General features: G+C 38.3%; 3 protein-coding genes across 6 annotated transcripts; 1 reads left to right on the forward strand and 2 right to left on the reverse strand.

Annotated features, from left to right (window-relative positions):
* Positions 1-2,054: 2,054 nt before the first annotated feature.
* LOC133873407 (uncharacterized) lies at positions 2,055-4,888 on the reverse strand. Its single transcript, XM_062311114.1, has 5 exons — positions 4,862-4,888; positions 3,606-3,983; positions 3,231-3,359; positions 2,544-3,164; positions 2,055-2,405 (listed from the first exon to the last, which is right to left on the reverse strand). The coding sequence occupies exons 1-5, from the start codon at positions 4,886-4,888 to the stop codon at positions 2,055-2,057; spliced, it is 1,506 nt and encodes a 501-aa protein (XP_062167098.1).
* Positions 4,889-10,014: 5,126 nt separating this feature from the next.
* LOC133872907 (ERBB-3 BINDING PROTEIN 1-like) lies at positions 10,015-15,606 on the reverse strand. Of its 4 annotated transcripts, none has more exons than XM_062310560.1 (4): positions 15,526-15,606; positions 10,963-11,258; positions 10,703-10,861; positions 10,015-10,608 (listed from the first exon to the last, which is right to left on the reverse strand). In XM_062310560.1, exons 2-4 carry the CDS (start codon positions 11,240-11,242, stop codon positions 10,526-10,528), a joined length of 522 nt encoding a protein of 173 aa, XP_062166544.1. In that variant the 5' UTR covers positions 11,243-11,258; positions 15,526-15,606; the 3' UTR covers positions 10,015-10,525. The 4 variants fall into 4 exon arrangements, with proteins under 4 accessions (XP_062166544.1, XP_062166543.1, XP_062166542.1 ...); XM_062310559.1 differs by lacking the exon at positions 15,526-15,606 and adding an exon at positions 11,867-11,930; XM_062310558.1 differs by lacking the exon at positions 15,526-15,606 and adding an exon at positions 11,973-12,082 and having other exon boundaries at positions 10,016-10,608.
* On the forward strand, positions 13,383-22,863 carry LOC133872906 (protein SCO1 homolog 1, mitochondrial). The gene is made up of 8 exons (XM_062310556.1): positions 13,383-15,635; positions 16,832-17,140; positions 17,258-17,446; positions 17,571-17,661; positions 20,485-20,697; positions 21,993-22,082; positions 22,195-22,327; positions 22,572-22,863. Exons 2-8 carry the CDS (start codon positions 17,003-17,005, stop codon positions 22,684-22,686), a joined length of 969 nt encoding a protein of 322 aa, XP_062166540.1. The 5' UTR covers positions 13,383-15,635; positions 16,832-17,002; the 3' UTR covers positions 22,687-22,863.
* The last annotated feature ends 1,407 nt before the right edge of the window (positions 22,864-24,270 follow it).

Genomic DNA, 24,270 nt, shown 5'->3' on the forward strand with positions numbered 1-24,270 from the left:
GTTCATCCGGCGTTGAATCTGCTTCCATAACATTGGCCCTCGGGGCTATTGACGGCTCGGTCAGAACAATAATTTGCCTTCTGGATGCTTCAATCTCCTCATCTGTTCCCGATGCAATCTTCGAGAACTCATCGGCTCGGATGTTTTCCTCCCGAGGTATCTTTGTGATGACGAACCTTTCGAAATAATATTGGAATCGGCGCACCTCTTCCAAATACCTGGTCATTTGGTCTTCTTGTGCTTTGAATTGTCCTTGGACTTGGCCTACGACCACTTGAGAATCACTCCGGATTTCGACATTAGTTGCTCCCATCTCTTGGGATAATGCCAAACCCGCTATCACCGCTTCGTATTCAGCTTCATTGTTCGTTGTGACGAAGTCCAGTTTTACAGCAAAACTGAACTCTTGACCTTCAGGATTCCTGAGGAGGACACCTACTCCGTTTCTGCCCTGTGTTGAACCCAGGTTGACTCCTTAGGAAGTTCTTCTGCTTCAGGAATGTTGCAGAATTCTACCAGGAAATCTGCCAGAACCTGTCCTTTGATAGCCGTTCGAGGATGAAACTCAATATCAAATTGTCCGAGTTCCATCGCTCAGTTGACTAATCTTCTCGAGAGGTCAGGTTTTTACAAAACCTTCTTCATCGGATACTCAGTTAAGACTCTGATAGCATGAGCCTGAAAGTATGGCCTCAATCTTCTGGCTGAGATAATCAAAGCAAATACCAATTTCTCGATCCGAGGGTACCTTTCTTCCGCGCCATGTAATGCTTTACTTGTAAAGTAAACAGGTTTCTGAACTCCTGAATCTTCTCGTACTAGCACCGAGCTTACCGCTGAGGGGGATACTGCCAAATAGAGATAAAGTATCTCCCCTTCGGTTGGGCGGCTCAACAATGGTGGGTTGGCTAAGTATTCCTTCAACTTCCCGAAAGCTTCCTCACACTCCTCACTCCACATAAATGCTTTCCTTAAAATCTTAAAGAAAGGAAGGCACTTATCTGTTGACCTTGATATGAACCGATTCAGGGCCGCAATCCTTCCTGCCAGCCGTTGGAGTTGCTTTGTTGTTTTTGGGGCTTCCATTTCAAGGACAGCCCTGACCTTCTCTGGATTTGCTTCAATGCCCCTTTGTGACACCATGAACCCCAGAAACTTGCCTGAAGAGACTCCGAAGGCACACTTCGTGGGGTTGAGCTTCATGTTGTATTCTCTTAGAGTCCGAAAAGTCTCTCGGAGGTCTTCTATGTGTCTGGTTGCCCGAATACTTTTAACCAGCAGGTCATCTACGTATACTTCAACGTTTCGGCCAGTTTGATTTTGAAACATTCGGTTCACAAGTCGCTGATAAGTGGCTCCCGCATTCTTCAAACCGAAGGGCATCATCTTATAGCAGTAAAGTCCTCGGTCTGTAATGAAAGCAGTTTTTTCTTGGTCTGCTTCTTCCATGTAGATTTGATTGTATCCCGAGAAGGCATCCATAAAGCTTAAGAGCTCGTGTCCGGCCGTTGAATCGACCAATAAATCTATCCGAGGCAGAGGAAAGCTATCATTCGGACATGCCTTATTCAAGTCAGTGAAATCTACGCACATCCTCCACTTGCCATTAGACTTCTTTACCAGCACCACATTGGCCAGCCACTCGGGATAATCTACCTCTCGGATAAATCCAGCTTTCAGCAACTTCTCTACCTCTTCCGCAACAGCTATGTTTCGTTCGGCAGCAAAAGCCCTTCTTCTCTGTTTCACAGGGCGATGATTTGGGTCCACATTTAGCTTATGGACAATGACCGAAGGATCAATCCCCGGCATATCTTCATGGCTCCAGGCAAATACATCATTGTTGCGCTTCAAGAACGCCACCAGATCTTCCTTCATGGGTTGAGGGAGTTGTGAACCTATATGAAATTTTTTTCCTGAGTCACCTATTTCGAACTCCTCCAAGGCTCCCCCAACAGTGACTGCTATTTTCCATCCTCCTTAGTTTTCTCACCCAGATTGTGCTGCCTCGGAGTGTCTTTTAAGGATAGATTGTAGCAACGCCTAGCCTCCTTCTAGTCTCCTTTAACCACTCCAACTCCTTCTTCTGTTGGAAACTTCATGCTGAGATGCGGTGTTGAAGTCACAGCTTTGAAGTCGTTGAGAGCTGTCCGCCCTATGATGGCATTATAGGCCGAGACTCTGTCAACTATCAGGAACTTTACCATAATGACCTTTTGCCTCGGATAAGTCCCTGCCGTTACAGGTAGATCAATAGAACCGAGAGGCAGCACCTTTTCTCCAGCGAAACCCTGTAACTGGCATGAGACCGGGACCACCTTTTCTCGTGGAACTCCCATGTAATCAAAAGCTGATTTAAACAGAATATCAGCCGAGCTCCCTGTGTCAACGAGGATCCGCCAAGTCTGATAATTTGCTATTGTTAAGGTAACCACAAGGGCGTCTGTGTGCGGAAGCGAAACCCCAGCATAATCATCATCCGAGATCCCTATAACCAGAGGGTTATATTTCCGAGACTTTGGGGGCTTCTGGACCGAATATACTTCGAAATCATCCAGCTGCCTGGCATACGCCTTCCGAGCCGAGTTGGACTCACCTCCTCCTCCAAATCCTCCCGAGATAGTGTGGATGATAGGGAGATTGCCTAGCTGCGCCACTCGAGCTCTGCTCCTACTTCTCTCCCTTCTTTCGTCCCTCCGAGGTTGAGGTGCTGGCTCTTGGCTTCTTCCTCTTCTTTCTTCTTGTCTCGGTTGATAATTTCTCCTTTCATTCCGATCTTCCTCCCTCCTTGGCCGCGGATATTGGTCTCGCTCTTGATGATTCCTCTCATTGACGAGAAATCGAACTAGTTTCCCATTCTCGATGAATTTCTCGATCAATTGCCTCAATGATACACACTGCTCGGTCAGGTGACCATATGAATCGTGGAAGGCACAGTATTTGTGAGCCAAGCGCGGGGGTGGATCTCCTAGAATGGGTCTAGGTCTCTGGTAATTCGGATCTTTTTTGAGCTCCATAAGCACCTCGGTGAAAGAGGCATTTAATGGTGTCCACTTGTAATCTCCAAAATTCTTCCTCGCCTTCTTGTATTCTCCGGGACCGGCGTCCTGTATGGGCTCAAGATTCTTCTTTTTCTTAGGCTTCTCGGTGGAAGGCTGTTGTTGCTACTGGGAATTATCGAGAAGGGCTCGGAGCGTTTCTTCCTGATTAATGTACCTGTCCATCTTTACCATAAAGGTATGAAGATCTTTTGGTGGTTTCAACGCTAAGTCCGCCATCAGAGGTTTGTCTTTCTTCAACCCTTGGAAAATTGCACCATAAATGAAATCATCTGGTGCACTTTCTGTCTCTAGCTTTTCCTAGTTGAATCTCCATAGATAGTCTTTTAAAGACTTGTTTGGCCCATGCCGTACAGAGAGTAGGTACCCTCGGGGTTTTCTTCTGGCTCTTCCGGACACGAACTGGGCCAGGAATTTCCTTCTAAGGGCATCGAAACAATCAATCGACCTCGGGGGAAGATTCTTGAGCCAGTCTCGGGCCTTTCCTGACAAGGTGAGATGAAAAGCTCGGCATGCCACAGCATCTGGTGTCTTGTGCAGGGATACATGAGATCGGAAATTGTCCAAATGCTCCACCGGATCTTCACTGCTTGAAAAAACAGGGATGTCAGGTACCTTGAACCTTCTGGGTAAATCGAAGTTGGATACTTCTTCGGTGAATATTGACTCCTTGTGCTGAAAGAGGTTGTCAACGAGAGACTCCTTCCCGTCATGTTTCTGATCAATAGTTTTCGACAGTGCGTCATATTTTGCGCCCAGGTCCTGGACCATCTTCTGCAGCCTCCTTTTGGATTCTGTTGGTGGAACCGGATTAATGGGCTCTCCATGGTCCTCGTTCCGCGGCCCGGCTCTCTCTCCTGACCCTTCGGGGTTTCCATCAGGATTTGTCCCTTCAACTGCATCGTGATTGAATGGCAGCGGAGTCTAAGCAGCTAGGAGCAAAGCATTCTGAGCCAGCAAATCCTCCACATTCTTCTGTGCTTGTGCCAACTGTTGACTTAGTTGGGTTTTTCTGGCCTTTAGTTCAGCAGATTCTGCTTCTCCACGAACATCATCTCGATTGGTAGGTCGTACCTATTCTTGGTTTTCGTTTTGAACCGGGTTGGAACGTCTCGTAGTCACCATCACGGATTTGTTTTTCGTAAGAACAACTTATCATTCCCACAGACGGCGCCAAACTGTTGGTACAGTTTCCGGTATGGTGACGTGTTGCCTAGTGATTCGCTGCTGGGTTCTGATCTACAACCTTAATCCTGCAAAAGAACAAACAACTCGTCAGGGGTGCCGACTACGCCCACTCCAATGCCTAAGTCAGTTCAAATCAATTTTTTGAAGAATGTTTTTTAATCTCAAGAGCTCAGAGAATTCGTGTTTTCATACCTGGTACGACGGTCTTATTTATAGGCCGAACTTGCGGTCTTACCAGAATTCTTGACGCCTAGTTGGATTAGGAGTTTGAGTCCTAGCTTGGTTGAACTTTAACCTTATCTTCAGGGAATTCGAATGAAATTGCAGAGTCCAAAGTTGATTGCGTTCGTACCTCTTTAATCTTAATTCTGTGTCAATAACTACCTTATCTCATTAATTATGGAATTGAGACTTATCCCTGATCTTCTGGGATACTATCCTTACGCATTCTAAGACAACTGCGGCATACTTCAGCCAACCTCCGAGGTGATAATATCCGAGATGTATTCGCTCCGACTTGGAGATCTCGGAATATTGCCGCACCATAACAGGGTTGTGGAAGGTCCGAGATGTTGTTACACCGAGACGTTTATTACTCCGAGGTGTTGTCACACCGGCTTGATATCACCCCGAGGCGCCATTATACCGGCTTGATATTACCCCGAGGCATTGTCACTCCGAGGCACAAATATCCGAGATATGTTCGCTCCGATCAAACTAGGAGATCTCGGGATATTTCATACCGTCATCAGGTTTGATAAGACCGAGATGTCATTATACCTAGACGATCTTCCTTTGTTGGGTCGTAACGAATGTCCGAGACATAACTCCGAAATGTTTCAGAATCCACGTGTCTTTGAGGTTAATTTTATCCCCAACATAGTCGATCACAACAATCAGGAACGCGATAAACACTTAAAATACGGTTTATATCAGAATCTAGCACTTCTACAGTGCTTAGATCTCGAAAAAAAAGTCGACTGGAATGCGGACATCTTTCCCCACCAATCTTCGGAAAAAGATAAGATCGAAAAAGAATTTCATAAGATGGACTAAAAACAAAACCAGGAGGATGAGGAGAATTCATCCTTTGAAAGCACCAAAATCTGAATCTCTGGAAGAATCAAGAAACTGAAGAAAGGAGAATAGAAATTAGTAAAACTCAGGGCTTTTAGGTTTTTTTCCAAATCCCGACCCGCACCGCACATTGTGGGTTGCCTGAAAAAAAAGGGATACGCATATTATTGCGCGGTTTTGGTGTTATTGCGGGTTGGGTTGGGTTGTAGATGCGGTTCTGGGAATGTTCTGCACACTCCTAATAAATAATATGTAATTTAAGAGATGTGATTGAGCAAATCTTGCATTTTGGCCAATCTCGAGCTCGAGTGAGTAGTCGGGCTCGCCTCAATCAAATTATTTAAATTGTTATTCTCTTTATTTTAGCATAAAAATGAAAATAAAACAACAAAAAATAAATTGATTTTGAGTGAAGATTAGAGAGAGAGATTCACGGTGAAGGATTAGTAACTGTTGGGGATAAAATTAACCTCAAAGATACGTGGATTCTGAAACATCTCGGAGTTACGTCTCGGTCTTATCAAACCTAATGACGGTATGAAATATACTGAGATCTCCTAGTCTGATCGGAGCGAACATATCTCGGATATTTGTGCCTTGGAGTGATAATGCCTCGGGGTAATATCAAGCCGGTATAATGGCGCCTCGGGGTGATATCAAGCCGGTGTGACAACACCTCGGAGTAATAAACGTCTCGATGTAACAACATCTCGGACCTTCCACAACCCTGTTATGGTGCGGCAATATTCCGAGATCTCCAAGTCGGAGCGAATACATCTCGGATATTATCACCTTGGAGGTTGGTTGAAATATGCCGCAGTTGTCTTAGAATGCGATAAGGATAGTATCCCAGAAGATCAGGGATAAGTCCCAATTCCATAATTAATGAGATAAGGTAGTTATTGACACGGAATTAAGATTAAAGAGGTACGAACGCAATCAACTTCGGACTCTGCAATTTCATTCGAATTCCCTGAAGATAAGGTTAAAGTTCAACCAAGCTAGGACTCAAACTCCTAATCCAACTAGGCGTCAAGAATTCTGGTAAGACCGCAAGTTCGGCCTATAAATAAGACCGTCATACCAGGTATGAAAACACGAATTCTTTGAGCTCTTGAGATTAAAAAACATTCTTCAGAAAATTGATTTGAACTGACTTAGGCATCGGAGTGGGCGTAGTCGGCACCCCCGACGAGTTGTTTGTTCTTTTGCAGGATTGAGGTTGTAGATCAGAACCCAACAGCGAATCACTATGCGACACGTCACCATACCGAAAACTGTACCAACAGTAACCGTTCATAATTTATTAACTGTCCACATGAAATAAATACTATTAACAAAAAGTGGTATTAACTACTATTATAGTCCAACCAATTAGATGACTTTTTTTTTTTTTCCTAAATAACCAATTTGATCAGTTGGAAAGAAAAAAAAAATATAAACATAAGAGTATTTGAAATTAAAAGTCTTAAGAAGATCAAATACAAATTTAATGTATTATTTATTTCAAATATTACTTTGATCTTAATTTGGAATATTATAATTGGAAAGGATTTAGGCAAAATACAGATATCATGCACACATCAAAAATACCAAAATGTAGCTTTACATTCCACGTTAATTTCAAATATTATTTTAATCTTAATTTAGAATCTTATAATTAGATCAAAAGGATATTGGCAAAATATAGATATGGGAATGAAATTGATCAAATCCTCATAATAAACTAAGGGGATAATTACATTTAACCCCACTGATTTATCCACGGTGTGGTGATTTACCCCCTAATGTACCAAAATTGGTACATGACCCCCCCGAACTTGTCAACGTGTTGCAAAATCAACTTCCGTCCAATCGACCGTTCGTTTGGACGGAAAGTTGGTCACGTGCAAGTCACGTGACTTGGGGAAGGTCTCTGTCTTAAACGGTCACGTGACTTGCACGTGACCGATTTTCCGTCCAAACGAACGGTCGATTGGACGGAAGGTTGATTTTGCCACACGTTGGCAAGTTCGGGGGGTTCATGTACCAATTTTGGTACATTGGGGGGTAAATCGCCACACCGTGGATAAATAAGGGGGGTTAAGTGTAATTATCCCTAAACTAAGATTTCTTTCTTTCAAACTAAATTTAAATTTTTTAATTAAAAGCTTTATAACAAATTTTTCTTAATTACCAATTACCATGCCGTGTGTGTGTTAGACAATTTATATATATGGATATTATATAATCATATGCATTTAGAGAAATGATATTTGTACATCTCTTTTTTAAATCCATCATTAAATCTGTAAGACCCACACCTACAGATCAAATAGTTGATTTAAAAAAGTAATATATGAAATATGTACATGTAACATGTCTCATGCATATATGTGTATATGTCAATAATATGTTATGTATACATTACTAATAATCAAAACAACTAAAATTTGCCAATAATTATGTTCATAATTATGAAAAAAAAAAAAAAAAAATTTGCCCATAATTATACTAGTAACATATTAGAAAGGAAAAAAAATTCTGACGAACTCTCATACTCCAACCAATTACATCACTTGGAAAGGAAAAAAATATAAACATAAGTGTATTTTGGAATTAAAATCATAAGAATTCATATGAAGATTAAATACACATTTAATGTATTCAAACAAATAAAAAATTCTGACGAACTCTCAAATCTCAAAATCTCACAAATGTATTTACTTCATTTTAGAAAAGTAGGTGTTTCCCTCCCAATGATTCAAATGCGCTCTGGCTCACATCCAACAAGAGATTTAAAGGTTGTTTGGCAAACTTTTTTAATTCCCCTTCTATTTCTTTTCACTTCTCTTAAAAAAATCAAATAAAAAATATTCTAATTTTTTAATACTTTTTATATCATATCAATAATTTTTTTATTATTATTCAAATTAAAAAAACCCACTACAAAATAATTTTTTTTTTTCATTTTTTTATAAAACATTATCAAATTTTATATCACATCAATCATTTCTTATTGCTATTCAAAACAAATATTCCACAACACAACTACTTACCAAACACACCCTTAGTTGATCAAACGACTCAATTCGATTTGATGTTGAAGTAGGTTTATCTTGTTAGTTGATCAAAGGGTACCTTATTGGTTGATTTCGTTCCGAACCAATTCCATCCCTTCGTTTTATCGTCTCTTTGTCAATTGATTTTTCAAGCCACCATGTCCATGAGGTACCTGATGTTGATTGATTTGCTACGAAACCCATGTCTAGATGAGTGTGGCCTTTTGATGTTAGGAGGAGATTGCAAATTTGCTCTCTCCATTCATCTTTCTCTTTCATTATATAATATAGGAAAAATTACAATTTACCCCTTTATTGCTTTTTTTTTTTAAAAAAAAAAAAAAAAAATTGCAATGCAACTCAATCAAGTTTTTTATTTTTGCATGCAGTCATTTTGTTACTTAAGTCTATCCTTTTTAACGAAAATAGACCCATCTGCGACGCATGTAGATTTTTAAGAGCAATTCTTCCGAAAATATCTCTAATAGAATCAAATTTTTTTTTTTTTTTTTTAAAAAAGGACGAAAAAAAGGACTAAAAAAATTGAGGGTGGCCGGCCATTCATGAGTTGAAAAAAGTAAGAGGTCACTTTGACTTTTCGACAATAATGGAGGCAAAATGGAGAAAGCTTAGTTTTCATTTCCGCCACCAAACCCCTAGGCCTTAACCAATCATGCAGAATCACATTATTATGTTCGACAACGAAAAGGAGATTAAAAATCAACCATCGACAAGTTTATGGTAAAAAGGATGGTAAAAATGTTGTTTGTTACTGAAATTCCAATTAATTATACACCCAGTACATATTAAATTATTAGTTTAAAGATTTGCTTGAAGACATAACAACTAGAAAAAATATTGATTTGCCGCACAATTTGTCTTTATTAGTAAATGACATAGAAACACTACGTCATCTTGATTACAATGAAAGCCTTATCTCTTCGCCTTTACTAGATGACATAGAATATCAAAATATTGTCAACCAGCTAAAAGGATAAGATAAAGCATGCAAAAAGTTTGGTGAACCATTTGTAAAAAGCAAAGAATCTGTCACTAGCATAAACAAATAAGCTTGGTGGACCATTTGTAAATCAGTGCGTCTAACTCCTTTGTAATCAACTAATATAAAATAGTTGATTATTCTATTATAACTTTATAAGAATTCTTTAAATATAGTCATTTTTAGTCTTTTTAACTAAAGCAAACTTCCTTTATTGATGCTAGTGGGCAGATTCTCGATTTTTTACAAATGGCTCACAAAGCTTCTTTAGATAAGAACTAAAGCAATCTTCTTTTATTAATGCTAGTGGGTAGATTCTCAACATTTTACAAATGACTCACCAAGCTTCTCTCAATCTTATCTGTCGAGTTGGTTGACAAAATTTTGATATTCTTTATTGTTTAGCGAAGACAGATGATACGCTTTGTTGGATATAATGAGTAAACGTCATGTCCAATAATCTAATTCTTTAACCCTAACGAATGAACCATTCCTTTTTCAACGAATTCTCCACCGTCCCTTGCTTTTAAATACCAAATCGTATTAGATTGGAAGAATTATCGATGCCAACATTAGAAGGAACCTTAAATAATTAATGGCGATCGAGGTAATCCCCATAACAGAACCGGCTAAGTTACGGTGAGAGTGTTATACAAAATAAAAACCGACTTCAACATATACAATTTGATGATAGAGCCGTTACAATTTGTTTTTAAAACAACACTATGCCTCGATTATCACTTCTAGTAAGCAATTGTCCCACAGCATGCCAGAATGTTGATCGAAGCTAGATTCTACGCTTTTAAATTTTCAGAGAAACCAAGAGTGCTTAAAAAAGAGAAATGCTAGACATCCCAACACTTTTTTTCAGAATTTAGTTCCAAACTAATGTGTCACAATCCTATGGGATTGTGACACACACTTTCCAAAATGATAGATCTCATGGGATTGCGACACATCAGTTTGGAACTAAATTCTGGAAACAAGTGTTTGGATGCCTAGCATTCCTCCTTAAAAAATACATAAAATGGCGTATATGCAAGAAACATGATTAGGATTAACGTCTAAACACTATAATAAACCAACTAAATCCAACCTGATACAATGGATTGAACAAAATTGACGAGGGGGTTGAAAAATGAAACAGAAAAACAAAAGACTCAATCTTGGGAAGTGGCACCATTTGTTGTTGCATCCATAGGCTCAGCTTCTGTTGACTTCTCAGCTTTGTCACCCTTTTTAACTGCAATACATAAAATCCCAAACAAAATAACAATTCCATTACATAACTCAGGATAATATAGTTCTAGTTTACCAATTATCATGTTCCAGCTTACCTTTCTTCTTTGTCTTCGTGCCCAAGGCTAACCAGGCCTCGATTTCAGGATCATCTATTGTCTTTGTGGGTTGCAGCTCCTGCAGAGGATGAGATGTGACTCTATCCGATCCATTTGGCATTAGCAAAACTGTGAATTTGGTGTGAGCAACATAATCACCTGCAAAACCAACAACTCATTGTTGCAAAATCAGCAAAACTAATATCAAATTCGTGAATCAGACCAGGGTTCTGCTATTAACCCAGATAGAAGTTTCCTACCCGGCTTCTCATGAAGAACAGGATACGGCTGCAAGAGTTCATGATTAACACATTCCACCAAACCCAGCCGAGCCCTCTTCTCGTCCAAAGCCCAGTTGTAAAGAAACTCAACATTCACTATGAAAGGTTGAAGTGTAGATGGCAAAAGACAAAATGTTTTAAAAATTCTGTGAAGGCACAACACACCTAGCTGTGAATGGCATGATAGGAAATTTCTGATGGCTAAGAACACCTTCAACAATTTTGCAGTCATAAGCAGCAGCAACCTTCTGAATTGCATCAGTTACATCTTTGTTCTGCCAAAGAACCAAGATTTAGTGAGAAAATTGATTGAAAGGAGAAGATAGGAATTCACTTTTCCTAACAAAAATATAGTAACAATAATCACTAAATTTTGATTAAGAAAAGATAGAACAAGAATGGAAGCCATATATAGCACTCTGCTTCCATTAGTTAATATGGACCATAAAACTTGAGTACACACATTAAGTACTATATATAACTAATCATACATCGATTGAACACAAAATATGTACCTAACTGTGTAACTTTGTTACAAAAAATAAAAGTGCAAGTATTGAAGTTTAACCAGCATGTAGGTTAGAAATGTATGAATCTACAGACAATAAACAAGTCAGTAACAAGAACCTATAGCTTAGCCAGTTCTAGGCAACATGGAAAGGAGAGAATCAATATCATATTGATCACATGGGTAAAGTTGCCTATGTATTCTATAAACGTGCAACTCTAATATTGGTTTCTCCTTTTTCCATGTAATTGTTCTTAGTAAATGGACAAAAGTATCATTCTTCCTACAGTAATGAAGTCATCGAAGATGAAGGAAGATAAGGCCAACTATATCTAACAAAAAGAATTATACTGTTTCCATTACAGAATCTAATACCAAAGGATATGATTTTTGACAATTAGATGTTGAGTTTGTAATTTGGAAGTGTAAAGCCAAAAATGGATTGTGCCCCTATTCAGAGTAACTATGACAAAAGCCTCACCTGGATGTTGGTCCATGGCTTTCATAGGTATTCGTCATATAGGGACACAAGATCACCTCATAAAGATTCTAATTCTATAAGCCTTCTTGAAAATAGCACCTGAGGACACCACTCTTAAGATGAACCAACTCTGATGTGTGAACAATACTTAATATATTCAGACACTTGCCTACTATTTTCAATTAAAATGCAAAATAACTGAGCTGTTAAAAGAATTAACTACTATTTCCAATTAAAACAAGTCTAGGACAAGCTACACATTTAAGTGCTTACACACTGTAGCTGATAAAAAGGCCACTGAAAAACATTACTCACAGAGAGAGAGATTAAAATAATAATATGCAAATCGAATGGAAGAAGATACATGATGCTCTATCAGTGTAACTATGACAAAAACAGGCATCATTGGAGTTTATCCATAGCCCATGAGAATCTTCATCATGTAGAGATCATGTCATAAGGAAAAATCCTCTAATACAAATGCTAAATAAAGCAAGCTTCCAGTCCTTACTGAAAGGTATATACTTACCAATTCGAAAACAGTTAACTTTCAGTTTGAAAAGAGTAAAATTTCCCCATGGACATATAATTTTCCATATTAACTTATTACAACAAGCAACAAAAACTTCAAAAACACCTACTCTAATATGTCCTAGCAATTGAGCAGATGTTTGCCAAGACTGGGGAAATGGTATGGCCACAAAAATATGTCCACCTAAAGCACCCAATCATGGGCAAGCACAATATAGGCAACAGGGAAAAGAGGAAATCAACAAGCCAATGATCACCTCGGCAAAGTTGCCTTGATTTTTAGTGCTTAGGCATCATCTTGTCCTTAATGTGCTTTGATTATTTCACAGATGAAATTAAGATATGACTCTGAATATCTCTCTCATTTAAGACTCCATGCTAACCTAGAGCAAGCAACCAAAAATTCAAAAACCTACTCAAATATGTCATAGTGATTGAACTGATGTTCGCCAAGATTGGGGAATAGGTATGACCACAAAAATATGTCCACCTAAAGCAACCAAGCATGGGCAAGCACAATATAGGCAACAGGGATAAGAGGAAATCAACAAGCCAATGATCACCTCGGCAAAGTTGCAATGATTTTTAATGCTTAGACATCATTTTGTCGTTAATGTGCTTTGATTATTTCACTGATGAAATTAAGATATGACTCTGAATATCTCTCTCATTTAAGATTCCATTTTAACCTAGACCAAGCAACCAAAAATTCAAAAACCTACTCAAATATGTCCTAGCAATTGAACTGATGTTGGCCAAGATTGGGGAATAGGTATTACCACAAAAATATGTCCACCTAAACCAACCAATCATGGGCAAGCACAATATAGGCAACAGGGAAAAGAGGAAATCAACAAGCCATCGATCACCTCGGCAAAGTTGCCTTGATTTTTAATGCTTAGGCATCATGTTGTTGTTAATGTGCTTTGATATATGACTTTAAATATCTCTCTCATTTAAGATTCCATGTTAACCCAAGCAACCGAAAATTCAAAAACCTACACAAATATGACCTAGCAATTGAATTGATGTTGGCCAAGATAGGGGAATAGGTACGACCACAAAAATATGTCCACCTAAAGCAACCAATCATGGGCAAGCACAATATAGGCTACACGGAAAAGAAGAAATCAACAAGCCATCGATCACCTCGGCAAAGTTGCCTTAAGTTTTAATGCTTAGGCAGCATCTTATGGTTACTGTGTTTTGATACTTTCAACAATGAAATTTATGAAATGCATGAGAATCTCTCTCTCTCTCTCTCTCTCTCTCTCTCTCTCTCTCTCTCACACACACACACACACACAACCCCATACAAAGACATGCCTGCACAGCAAAAAGCAGGGCAGAGGGAAAATGCAGATGCCTTCATGAACCTCAACAACATGGGAACTTTCAAAAGATTCAAATTGACAGTACTTGTTGAACCACAACAGAACGATTATGCCACATGGACAATTTTGTCATGTAAAAGCAGAGTTGCTAAAAAGAATCCAGATAGCCAATCTCATGAAAATTGAATCAGGTTTTCTCAAGTTCAGTGAGATATAGCATTCCCCTATCAAAGTAACTATGACAAAAGCTTCATTTGGATGTATGTCCATAGCTTATTACAGGAGTTCATCATTTAGGGGGCCAACGAGAGCTGAAACATGTTGTTTCAAGTTTTAAAGTTTGAGGAAGACAAATTATCTGATTAAATTGCAAATACAACTGTCATTAAAAGAGATGTCTAGAGGAATCACAATCAAATATAATATCAACAAGAATTCTTCCTCTCTTTCGATTGGTGGCAACACACGCACCCAGTAAGGAAAAACTGCTCAAACAATGTCCTTGTTAGGCTTTAGCATCCCAAGAACAAGTCTATATGCATAATAACTGATGACCCAAAACTACAACTACTACAAAAGCTTCACTTGAAGTTTTTCAATTAACGTCTATTGTAATGCAACTTGTGAGGGCACACAGAAACCAACATCATGGCAGAAGCTGCTCCAAATAACCAGAGAAAGATGGTGAAACATGTATATATTCATGTGGATACAGCGAAGCAAATCAATAGAAAATTCCAAACATCAATAAATTAACGTCTATTGTAATGCAACTCATAAGGGCACACAGAAACCAACATCATGGCACAAGCTGCTCCAAATAACCAGAGAAAGATTGTGAAAGCATGTATATATTAATGTGATTACAGCGAAGCAAATCAATAAAAATAAAAAATAAAAAATCAATCTAATTCTAATACAGTCAGCAAACCCTAATCAAATTTAGTCATAAAAAGCCCACATCACCCAACAATCCATAACAAGCCAACCTAACTAAAACTACATTATCCAAAAACTAATCCATTCTAGCAAATCAACCTAAGCAAGCAAATCACCTCCTTCAAAAGTACCACAAAGGCAAACTAACTAACCCATAAAAACCAATCAATCCAACCAACCAATCCAACCAACATGGAACTCAACCAAAATTCTAACAAACAACCATAAACCAACATCAACACTCAATTTAAAACTCCCAAACCAGATTTGAGTTTCACCAACACATCCATCAAACCACTCCAAAACTCAACTTCAAGAACACTAACAACCCACACGGTCCAACCTTCATGAAACCAAATGGAAATTCCATCACCACCACACCATTCCATTTGGCCTAGCTTAGGGAAATACCCATAAAAACAATTCAAATCAAACGTCAACTCAAAGACATAGCAAAAGCCCCAAAATTCCCAAACAAAACCCTAGATTCGGACCCAATTAAAAATCTCACAAATTAATATGATTTCAAGCTATCAATCCAATGGGTGTGATGGAATTTATAGAGGAAAGCTTCCATGGACGAAATGCCCACATAAACAACTCAAAAATCAACAAAAATCTCCCAAAACCGCAACCCATACTTATTAACCTAGAATTTGAATCTAAGAAGATTTCTAACAACCCACAAGCTTTTCTAGCTCCAAACTCAATGGGTATCGCGAAAATATAAACAACACTAAAGATTTTACCTCATAAAGGACCCATGACAAAAAAATAAACCATTTCTTCTTCTTCTTCTTCTCTTTTCCTCCTATTTTTTCCTTCTCTTCGGTCTGCAGGTCACTCTCTCTAAATCTTGGTAAGTCACCCCCTCAGCAGCACTCTCACTCTATTTATATTTTTTTGATAGGTAATAACTCACACAATTTAATGGTAATTCAAACAAAATTACTAAAAAATTCTTACATTATTATTATTATTATTATTTTAAAAAAAATCAAACTAAAAAAACAAAAAAACAATAAATTGAAATAAATTGGTGGGTGGCCGACCACCCACCGTTGAACTGAAGGCCACCCCCGAGTGGCCTCTGAGGATGGTTGCGACCATCCTTAAAGCCCATTGGAGGTAACTAGCCACCCCTGATAAGAATCGGGGGTGGCCTAATGGACTATGGCCATCCCAAAGGGACTTTGAGGGTGGCTACGGCCACCCTCGGGGAGAGAATTGGGAGTAGCCTGTGCCACCCTCAGTTGCTCCGAGGGTGGTGGCACCACCCCCTGAATGCCTGGGGGGTAGTGCGACCACCCCTGACCCTCCATAGTGGCTCAACCACTTCAGGGTTTAGTTTCTCTTCTTCTTCTTTTTTCTTCCTTAAAACAAAATATTTAAAAGAAAATAAAAAATGATTTTTTTTTTGAAAATTGTATTCTTTACCCAAAAAAATAGTTATTCCTCTAAAAAGTAAGAGGAATAAGTATTCCTCTTCGTAAGGAAATAGTTATTCCATGGAATGGACCCCTATGAAACAAAAGAATGGTTATTCCATAAGAATAGTCATTCCATTCTAGAGGTTTATTCGGCAAACCAAACGAGACCTTATTTCTTAATGCAATCTTAAATGGGTTCCTAGTAAACTACTGTATGACTGACATACAACGGGATGATGTAACAGTCTTCGATTTTTTATTTTTATTTTTTTTAAAGTATTGATCCAAGACTTATTTTTATTAATCCAAGATTTTTTTTTTTTAAAAAAAAAGTGTTCATTCCAGTTATATAGCAGTCTCATATCTAAATGATAATCATGACTTAATTAGAAGCAAGAAAAATAGAAAAAGTAAGTAAATGATCAACAATTTAAGATTAAGAAGAAAGTGAAATAAAATAAAATGTATATATTTCAACAGATCTTATCCTAATATAACAATGAAATGAAAGTATTGCGAAAGTTTTTCTCAGAAAAATTTAGATTAAAAAAATTGGAATTAAATCAAGTATGAGGTTTTATTTCTTTATTTGTTTTTTGTTTTTTCCTCTGTTTGTCGCTTTTAGTTCCCCAAGTAGGCCTAAAGGGCCCAATACCTCGTGCCCGAAATCTAGATCCGCTCTAAATCCGAATAATCCGACCTGGTCACCGAGCGCAAAACGGGCCAAAACCCCTACGCAAAACCCCCGAGAAAGGCTCAAGGCTTTTGGCTTGGAAAGATCCTGTTTGCACCATCCATGGCGAACATCATTTCGCGAAACGTGAATCATCTCCGCTACGTCAATCTCTGTCTCAGCCGATTCAGAAGATTGCCGATACCTTCTCCACCGCTCGCCGATACAACTCCTCTCCGAACTCTTCCTCTTCTTCAATCGGTTCGTGATTAAGTTGATAGATTTTCTTTTTTGCTTTTTTCGTTTCTTCCATTTGATTTTCCTTTAGTTTCAATTCTCTATGCTTTTGTCATTCGACACTGAGATTAGATATTTCAGGTTGTACCACTAGGTTTCGGAATTCAGTCTTTAGGAATATATCAGAGATGTCTGTTTGGTACTTCTACTGCCTCTGTTAAGCCGGAAAATCAAGCATCAAACAGTTCTGGAGAGGCTAACTCTGGCAATGGAAATCATTCAGGAGGATCACATCAGAGCAGTGAATCTGGAAAATCTGTTCGAGGAGGGGTAAGATCTACTGCTCTATACAATGCCTAGTTTTTTTCATTTTCAAATTTATATGAAAATTGATAAATCCGTTGGTTTTGAGAATTTTTTGGTCTTTGTGAGTTGATCGAATCTCCTTTTGCAGCCTGTTTCGTGGTTGAGTTTTCTTTTGCTCATTGCTACGGGAGCAGGATTGATCTTCTACTACGACAAGCAAAAGAAACAACATATTGAAGGTAGATTACTATGGTGAGTAGGATATTTATGTTAGCTGTGACTGTAAAATTATTTCATGAGTGGGATGTATGTTAGTTTTGCTGGTAGAATTGGTCTAGTCAGTTGGCATAGACTTGTGGCTCGATTTGATTATTATCGTAAATTGTCCTTGCTTAATATAAGAAGGAGTTTGAGGGGTGTCCAAGTGGTGATGTCCATAATAGGTAACAAGTTTTATCAGCCATACTGTGGTGAATTCGTTCCCGGGCCTTTGGGACTAGAAAAGCTAGTGCGTATTTCATGATAGTCATCTTGATGAGTTAAAATGGCTTATGAGGCTAATTAGTTGTCTCCTTGTTTTGTAGTTCTTATCCCTTGTGTCAACTTGTACTATGAAGTTTTTGTCTTGCTCTGGCCAGATGAAGTTTTCTACGTTATTATGTATCTTCCTAATAATTTCATTCCTCATAACTTTTCGTGCAAATATGTGATGAGAGATTTCTTATGAGTTGGATTGAATAACGAGTCTAAGTTCCATCTTGTTAATTGGAGGAAGGTATGTACTCCCCTTCATCTTAGAGGTTTGGAAATTAGGAGTTTGCTCACTTTTAGTCAGGCTCTTTTGGGGAAGTAGTTATGGAGATATGTAGGGGAGAGAGATGCTTATTGGAGACAGATAGTGGATAAAAAAACATGGTAGCCTAGTGGGTGGTTGGTGCTCTAATGTTGTCATCGGGCCATATGGGATGATTCTTTGGAAACATATTAGGAGAGGTTGGGATGCCTTTTTAAGTTTTGTTAGTATCGAGGAGGGCAATGGTGCTCAGACCAAGTTTGGCACGAAGTTTGGTGTGGGGGTCATTCTCTGAATGAAACCATGTCGGAGTTATTTTGCATTGTAAGGAACAAGGATGCTCTGGTGGCTGACCACATGGTCGCTCACAATGATGGAGTGCATTGGGACATGAATTTATTTAGGTTGGTGCATGCTTAGGAGTTGGATTTTGCATCCTCTCTTTTCAATGCTATGTATTCCGTTAGGATGGGTCGGGGAGATGAAGAGAAGCTATGTTGGAATCCTTTGAAAAGACGATCTTTCGAGGTCAAATTTTTTACAAAGCCCTGCTCCCCAATATTTTTTTTTTCGATAAGTAATGTCAATTCATTAATAAAGTGCAGAGGAATGCAACCCTAATATACAGGAAGTATACAAGAGTGTCCCTAAGAGGAACGAACATAAAATAAATTTAAAAAGTCATGCTCCCCAACATTGACTCTTCTTTCCCTTGGAAGAGCAATTGGAGGTCTAAGGCTCCTTTTAGAGTGACTTTCTTCACTTGGACAACATTTCTAGGAAAAATTCTCACCTTAGATAATCTCCGCAAGCGTCACATGGTAATGATAGATTTGTGTTGTATGTGTAAAAAGAGTAGGAAAACTCCTAATCACCTTTTTCACTGTGATATTGCGAGATAATTGTGGAAGCTGGCGTTTCAGATGTTTGGAATAGAGTGAGTTATGGTTGGACGGAATTGGTGGAACCCTCGGCGTGTTGGAAAGGAAGGTTTTGTCGGAATGATATAAACATTGTCTGGAATGTAATCTTTTTTTGATAAGTAAATTTAGTTTTATTGAAAGCGTAAGGCGTCCCTACGTACACTGGAAGTATACAACAGGAAACACCTAACTAGAAAAGGAAAAAGAAACAAGAAAATCAGCAAAGCTGATGGATAAAGGGTACAAAAAAGCCATCAACCAGAGATACAGTGTATGGAGAAGCAACTCTAACACCTCCTCTTGGGAGCTCTCTAGGTTCTCAAAACACTTAAGGTTTCTTTCTCTCCAAATACACCAAAAAATGCATATAGGCACCATCTTCCATGTTGTAGCACTCCTTGATCTCCCAGACTTCCACCAACAAGCAACTAGGTCTAGCACACTCCTTGGCATGACCCAAGAAATACCAAAGCGAGAGAAGATGTTGTTCCACAAAGCGGATGCCACATCACAATGCAAAAGAAGTCTGGAATGCAATCTATCTCTATCTCTCTCTCTTTCTCCTTTTTTTTTTTTTTTTTTTTTTTTTTTGGTTTTATGTGGTGCATTTGAAGAGAAAGAAATGCTCGAAGTTTTGAAGATTGCGATAAGACGAATTCGGAGCTACAACTTTGTTATTATTTATTGGTAAGTTACGCACCCGATGGGACTTGAACGCATGACCTCATCCTCCTCCTTGCTACAAATGGAGGAAGTACCATTTGAGCTAAAGCTCATTTCAATATCAACATGTTTTTAAAAGGAAAACGCATATACACACACGTAAGTAATGTTGGTGAAATGGTACTTTATATCCCATAACATAGTTGGTATTTGTCTTGATGCATGCAAAAAGATATGGATTGAGTTATATATATATAATGCAATTATCTTGGAGCAATGCCCCAGTGGCTCTTGGTTGCAATTTCTGTTGCCAGGCTATTTGCTGGTATCAAGATTGCATGTTGTTGAATTTATTAACGTTATGGTATTTGTTTTTGGTCTTATTTAAAAATAACAAATAAAAGATAAAAAGAAGATTCCTTTCGACGCTGTATTGGTTTCAATGTTATTTGTTTCCATGTCCTTGTATGTGGAAGGATAGATAAAATATGAAGAAATTACAAAATTTTCAGGCTGAAGAACTTACTCCGTTTATGAAATTTTGGCTATTAGTGTTTTATAAATATCTTGGTGATTTTGCTCCCTCCCTCCCTCTCTCAGATATTATTTTCCTTGATCCTCTTAGATATTATTTGGTAACTTCTCTAATTTCGCATGAATTGGTTGCATGTTTATTGCTGCAGAAATTACTAATGCTTCAGAGGCAGTAAAACAGGGACCATCTGTGGGACAAGCAGCCATCGGGGGCCCATTTAATCTTATGAATCATGATGGGAAGCATGTTACTGAAAAGGACCTTTTAGGGAAATGGACATTGATATATTTTGGCTTCACTCACTGCCCTGACATCTGCCCAGAGGAGATACAGAAGCTAGCTGCTGCAATTGATAAAATAAGTAAGTTGTTGATGTTCATTTCTGGGCACTTGGGGGATCTATAGTTGCAAATTAAAAATTGACATGTCAGTAGTATCTGATAGAGCAGCTCATGTGTCATGTGTGCATTATCTTGGTTACTCTCATTCCAAATATTGCATGAGAAAGAAAAACTACTTTAGTTGATTATATTGTTTTGTCATATCTGAAGGTCGTTACAAGGGCATGTTAGATTAGTTATGTTTTTTGTGATCGGCAGTATGTTTGCCCTGCCTATGAACCTACTTTCCGAATGCTGTCGCCTGCTCATAGCCCTTTAGAAGTTCTCAGACAGTTGTCCAATTGAAAAAGTTCAGTCCTTTCTTCATAGTGTGGTACCAGAAAGGATACTCTTAAGACTTCTTTGATGGCAATTAAGTTGAAAATAGGGTTGAAGGGAATGTCTTAGTTGTAACAAAATCAAACAAACAACAAATACACCTACCAGAACTTTTGTTTTTGATGTGTGTGGGGGGTTATTAATTCTTGTTTTCCACTAACTAATGCAAGAGTGTCAGGGCATTTCTTCTTATGTTGGTATGTCAGAATTGTGTTCTGACAATTTTCCAGTTTCACAGTACATTTTGGATGGAAGAAAAGCTGGTAATCCGAAATCTATCCAGATGCCATCAATTTGCTTAATTTAGCGTTCATGTTGTCCTTTATTGGATCTTTGATTTTCTTAATTTTATTTTTTTGGGACATATGCATTGTTGCAAAGATAGTTATTACAACGGCCGGTCAGATTGGTGTCCCGATACGTGGCCTAGTCTGATCCAGTTGATGCAATGGACTATACAAGCATTAGAACTGTATGGTTATAAAATTACCTTCTTGCAATTTGGGAGGAGTTGAACTCAAGCCATTTACCAATCATGTAACTACACGCTTGTTTTGGGTGAAAAATGTGCAAAATAATAATTATTACTATTTCAAGTGTCATTCTAATTTTATATTATGAAGGATTTTATGCATAATTTGGCAGTCCTACTGGTTGAGCTGCTTTGGACCAGTCACCCAGAATCTTGACCAGGTCAATATCTGTTCTGGGTTTAATGACTATGGTTGCTAACTCTGTGGCTGTGTAATTGTGCATTGACGGTAAGGTAAGTGGGAAGGAAGGTCTTCACTCATTCCATTGATTCATTGCCTGCAGTGAGGTGCGACTCACAACAAACAAAGGGGGAAGAGAGCTTGATTGCTGTAGCCCTATTTTAGTAGACTAGACTTGGTAAGCGTATTATTGTATCCTAAGTTTCTTCTTTTCATGCTTGCAGAGGAAAAGGCAGGGATTGAAATTGTACCTGTTTTCATCTCTGTTGATCCCGAGAGGGACACTGTCGAGCAAGTAGCCGAATATGTCAAAGGTGCTTCTCAATGTACATTGCTTTAGATATACTACATCGTTCTAGTTGCTTGTTTTGGCTATATTTTGGTTGATCAAAGATTAATTCTGTAATTTACTTTTCACTGATCCAGAGTTCCATCCAAAATTAATTGGGCTAACTGGTACCCCGGACGAGATACGGAATGTTGCTCGTGCATATCGAGTTTATTATATGAAGACAGCAGAGGAAGACTCTGATTATCTTGTCGATCACTCAATAGTCATGTACGTATCAGGTTTTTTTTTGGGGGGTGTGAGGGGGGGGGGGGGGGGGGGGGGGGGGGTGGTTTATCTGTTATCAACTTAAGCTATAATATCAGCATATTACTCTTAATCTATGATAGTGGTATGTTTCTAGTGTAATGTTTTTAATGTCTGTTAATAAATGTTCTTGTTGAACAGTCCTGGTTAATTTCAAATATGACTTCTTTTTATAAGTAAATATGACAATATTGGAAATCTTGTGCAGGTACTTGATGGGTCCTGATATGCAATTTGTAAAATTCTTTGGGAAAAACAATGATGTTGATTCACTTACTGATGGCGTGATTAAAGAGATCAAGCACAAGCAGTACAAGAAATAGAGTATTTATCTTATACTTCTTCCCCTAAAAATGATTTTTGTATGGTCAATTTTGAAGCTTCTCTTCTTGCAGACTACTTTTTTTGAATTCCTGTAGTATTGCGGGCAATGTAATGAGATTGTTCTCAAGAGGTAATTTGTTCTACTTGGTATAATAAAATTTTGAGATGGCTGAGAACCATATCTTCTGCTTCTAGAGAAAGTAAAAGTTGAATCATTTTGGCCCAATCCAATTATCCAAATGCTGGGGGTGACATACTGGTTGAGTGAGAACATTGCCTGTTTTGCAGTGCAGAAGTAGGCTCTAGCTTTCATCCTATGCGTGGGTTGAACTCAAATAAATTATGTTCTTTTTTTTAAGAGCTTTTTTTTTTTTTTTTTGTGAGCCAAAATAAATGATATTCAATATGGCACAAGCGAAGCTGATAATTATCTCAAAAAAGGAAAAAAAAAAAAAAAAAAAAAAAAAAAGAAGAAAAAGATAAGCTGATAATCTTTTTGGGTGGGCTTGGGTCTAGACTTTGACCAAATGAACCAGACTCGGCTGGATAACAATTAGGCCCGAAAAACTCTGGATGGGGCTCGGGCTAGTTGTTTGAAGTCTGGACCGAGCATGGAACAACCTTACGAGCCTGCCAGTGGTGCTACATGTTTGAATAAGAAGAAAACTACAAGGCTTTTAGGTGATAAGAAGTGCTACAAGACGTTTTTTTTTTTTTTTTTTTTTTTAATAGATACATAACAGAAATTATAACAAGAAAAAACAAAACACTCGATCTGGGCATCCCAAATTAAACTTAAGAATGGAAGCACTTGGTGGCAATGCTTCCAAAGATGCGGGCCAAAAAAGTCGTGGCATGGATGCCAAAACTCTGAGTTATCAATGAAGGTAATATGGGATAATTTGAGTTAACAAGGACTCAAAATATAATAACAGGGATGAATATAGGGAGGAAACAAAGGGGAAATCCAAAAACAAATAGACAAAAAAAACAATAACATAACTCACAAAACATCATCAGAGGTAGCTGAACATCATCAGTGCTACAAGACGTTAGTTGGTAAGAAGTGCCACAAGTCATTTATGAGACTAAGGGAACCGTGTGTCATGGAGACTGGAGAGTCGTTTATAGAGATCAAAACGTCTAGGTCTGACTCTCTTCTGGACCTTGTTTTTAGGGCTAGACTTAGGTTTAAAGATTGTTAGTAGGAATATTACAACTTTTACTATAAGTTTCTTCTTAAGAGGCTGACGTGGTAGTCATGTGATAAGTACTATTTCAATTACTAAACAATAAAATTTATGTCAAATTTTTATTGCTTAATGTTTTTCCTCGCATGGTGTGAATGTTTTTCCTCATATGGCACACCATGCGACACTCACAGGATTGCCAAGTAAGTTCATAATAAATCTAATAAAAGCTATAGTACTCCGAACATTTTCTGAAATATAAATACCAAAATCAACCTAGGTTAGCCTGGCCTACGTTTAATCTGTAGATCCAACGGGCTAGGCTGGTCTGATTCTAACAATTAGGCCTACCGGGTAAGGATGAGCCCTGGCTGTTAGAGTCTGTACCTGGAC

The sequence above is a fragment of the Alnus glutinosa genome, chromosome 7, assembly GCF_958979055.1.
Source record: "Alnus glutinosa chromosome 7, dhAlnGlut1.1, whole genome shotgun sequence".
Classification (NCBI taxonomy): Eukaryota; Viridiplantae; Streptophyta; class Magnoliopsida; order Fagales; family Betulaceae; genus Alnus; species Alnus glutinosa.

Excerpts from the sequence above, each read along its gene's own strand:
- LOC133872907 (XM_062310560.1), bottom strand. The coding sequence starts at position 11,242 with ATGCAATTCAGAAGGTTGCTGCTGCTTATGACTGCAAAATTGTTGAAG. Across the intron at positions 10,862-10,962 it reads TGTTCTTCATGAGAAGCCGG|GTGATTATGTTGCTCACACC; the intron begins GTAGGAAACTTC and ends TTGGTTTTGCAG. Across the intron at positions 10,609-10,702 it reads CACGAAGACAAAGAAGAAAG|TTAAAAAGGGTGACAAAGCT; the intron begins GTAAGCTGGAAC and ends TATGTATTGCAG.
- LOC133872906 (XM_062310556.1), top strand. The coding sequence starts at position 17,003 with ATGGCGAACATCATTTCGCGAAACGTGAATCATCTCCGCTACGTCAAT. Across the intron at positions 17,662-20,484 it reads AAAGAAACAACATATTGAAG|AAATTACTAATGCTTCAGAG; the intron begins GTAGATTACTAT and ends TTATTGCTGCAG. Across the intron at positions 22,328-22,571 it reads GTCGATCACTCAATAGTCAT|GTACTTGATGGGTCCTGATA; the intron begins GTACGTATCAGG and ends AATCTTGTGCAG.
- LOC133873407 (XM_062311114.1), bottom strand. The coding sequence starts at position 4,888 with ATGGCGCCTCGGGGTGATATCAAGCCG. Across the intron at positions 3,984-4,861 it reads CTCGGGGTGATATCAAGCCG|ACTCCGCTGCCATTCAATCA; the intron begins GTGTGACAACAC and ends CTAGCTGCTTAG. Across the intron at positions 3,360-3,605 it reads TGGACAATTTCCGATCTCAT|GAAAAGCTAGAGACAGAAAG; the intron begins GTATCCCTGCAC and ends AGATTCAACTAG.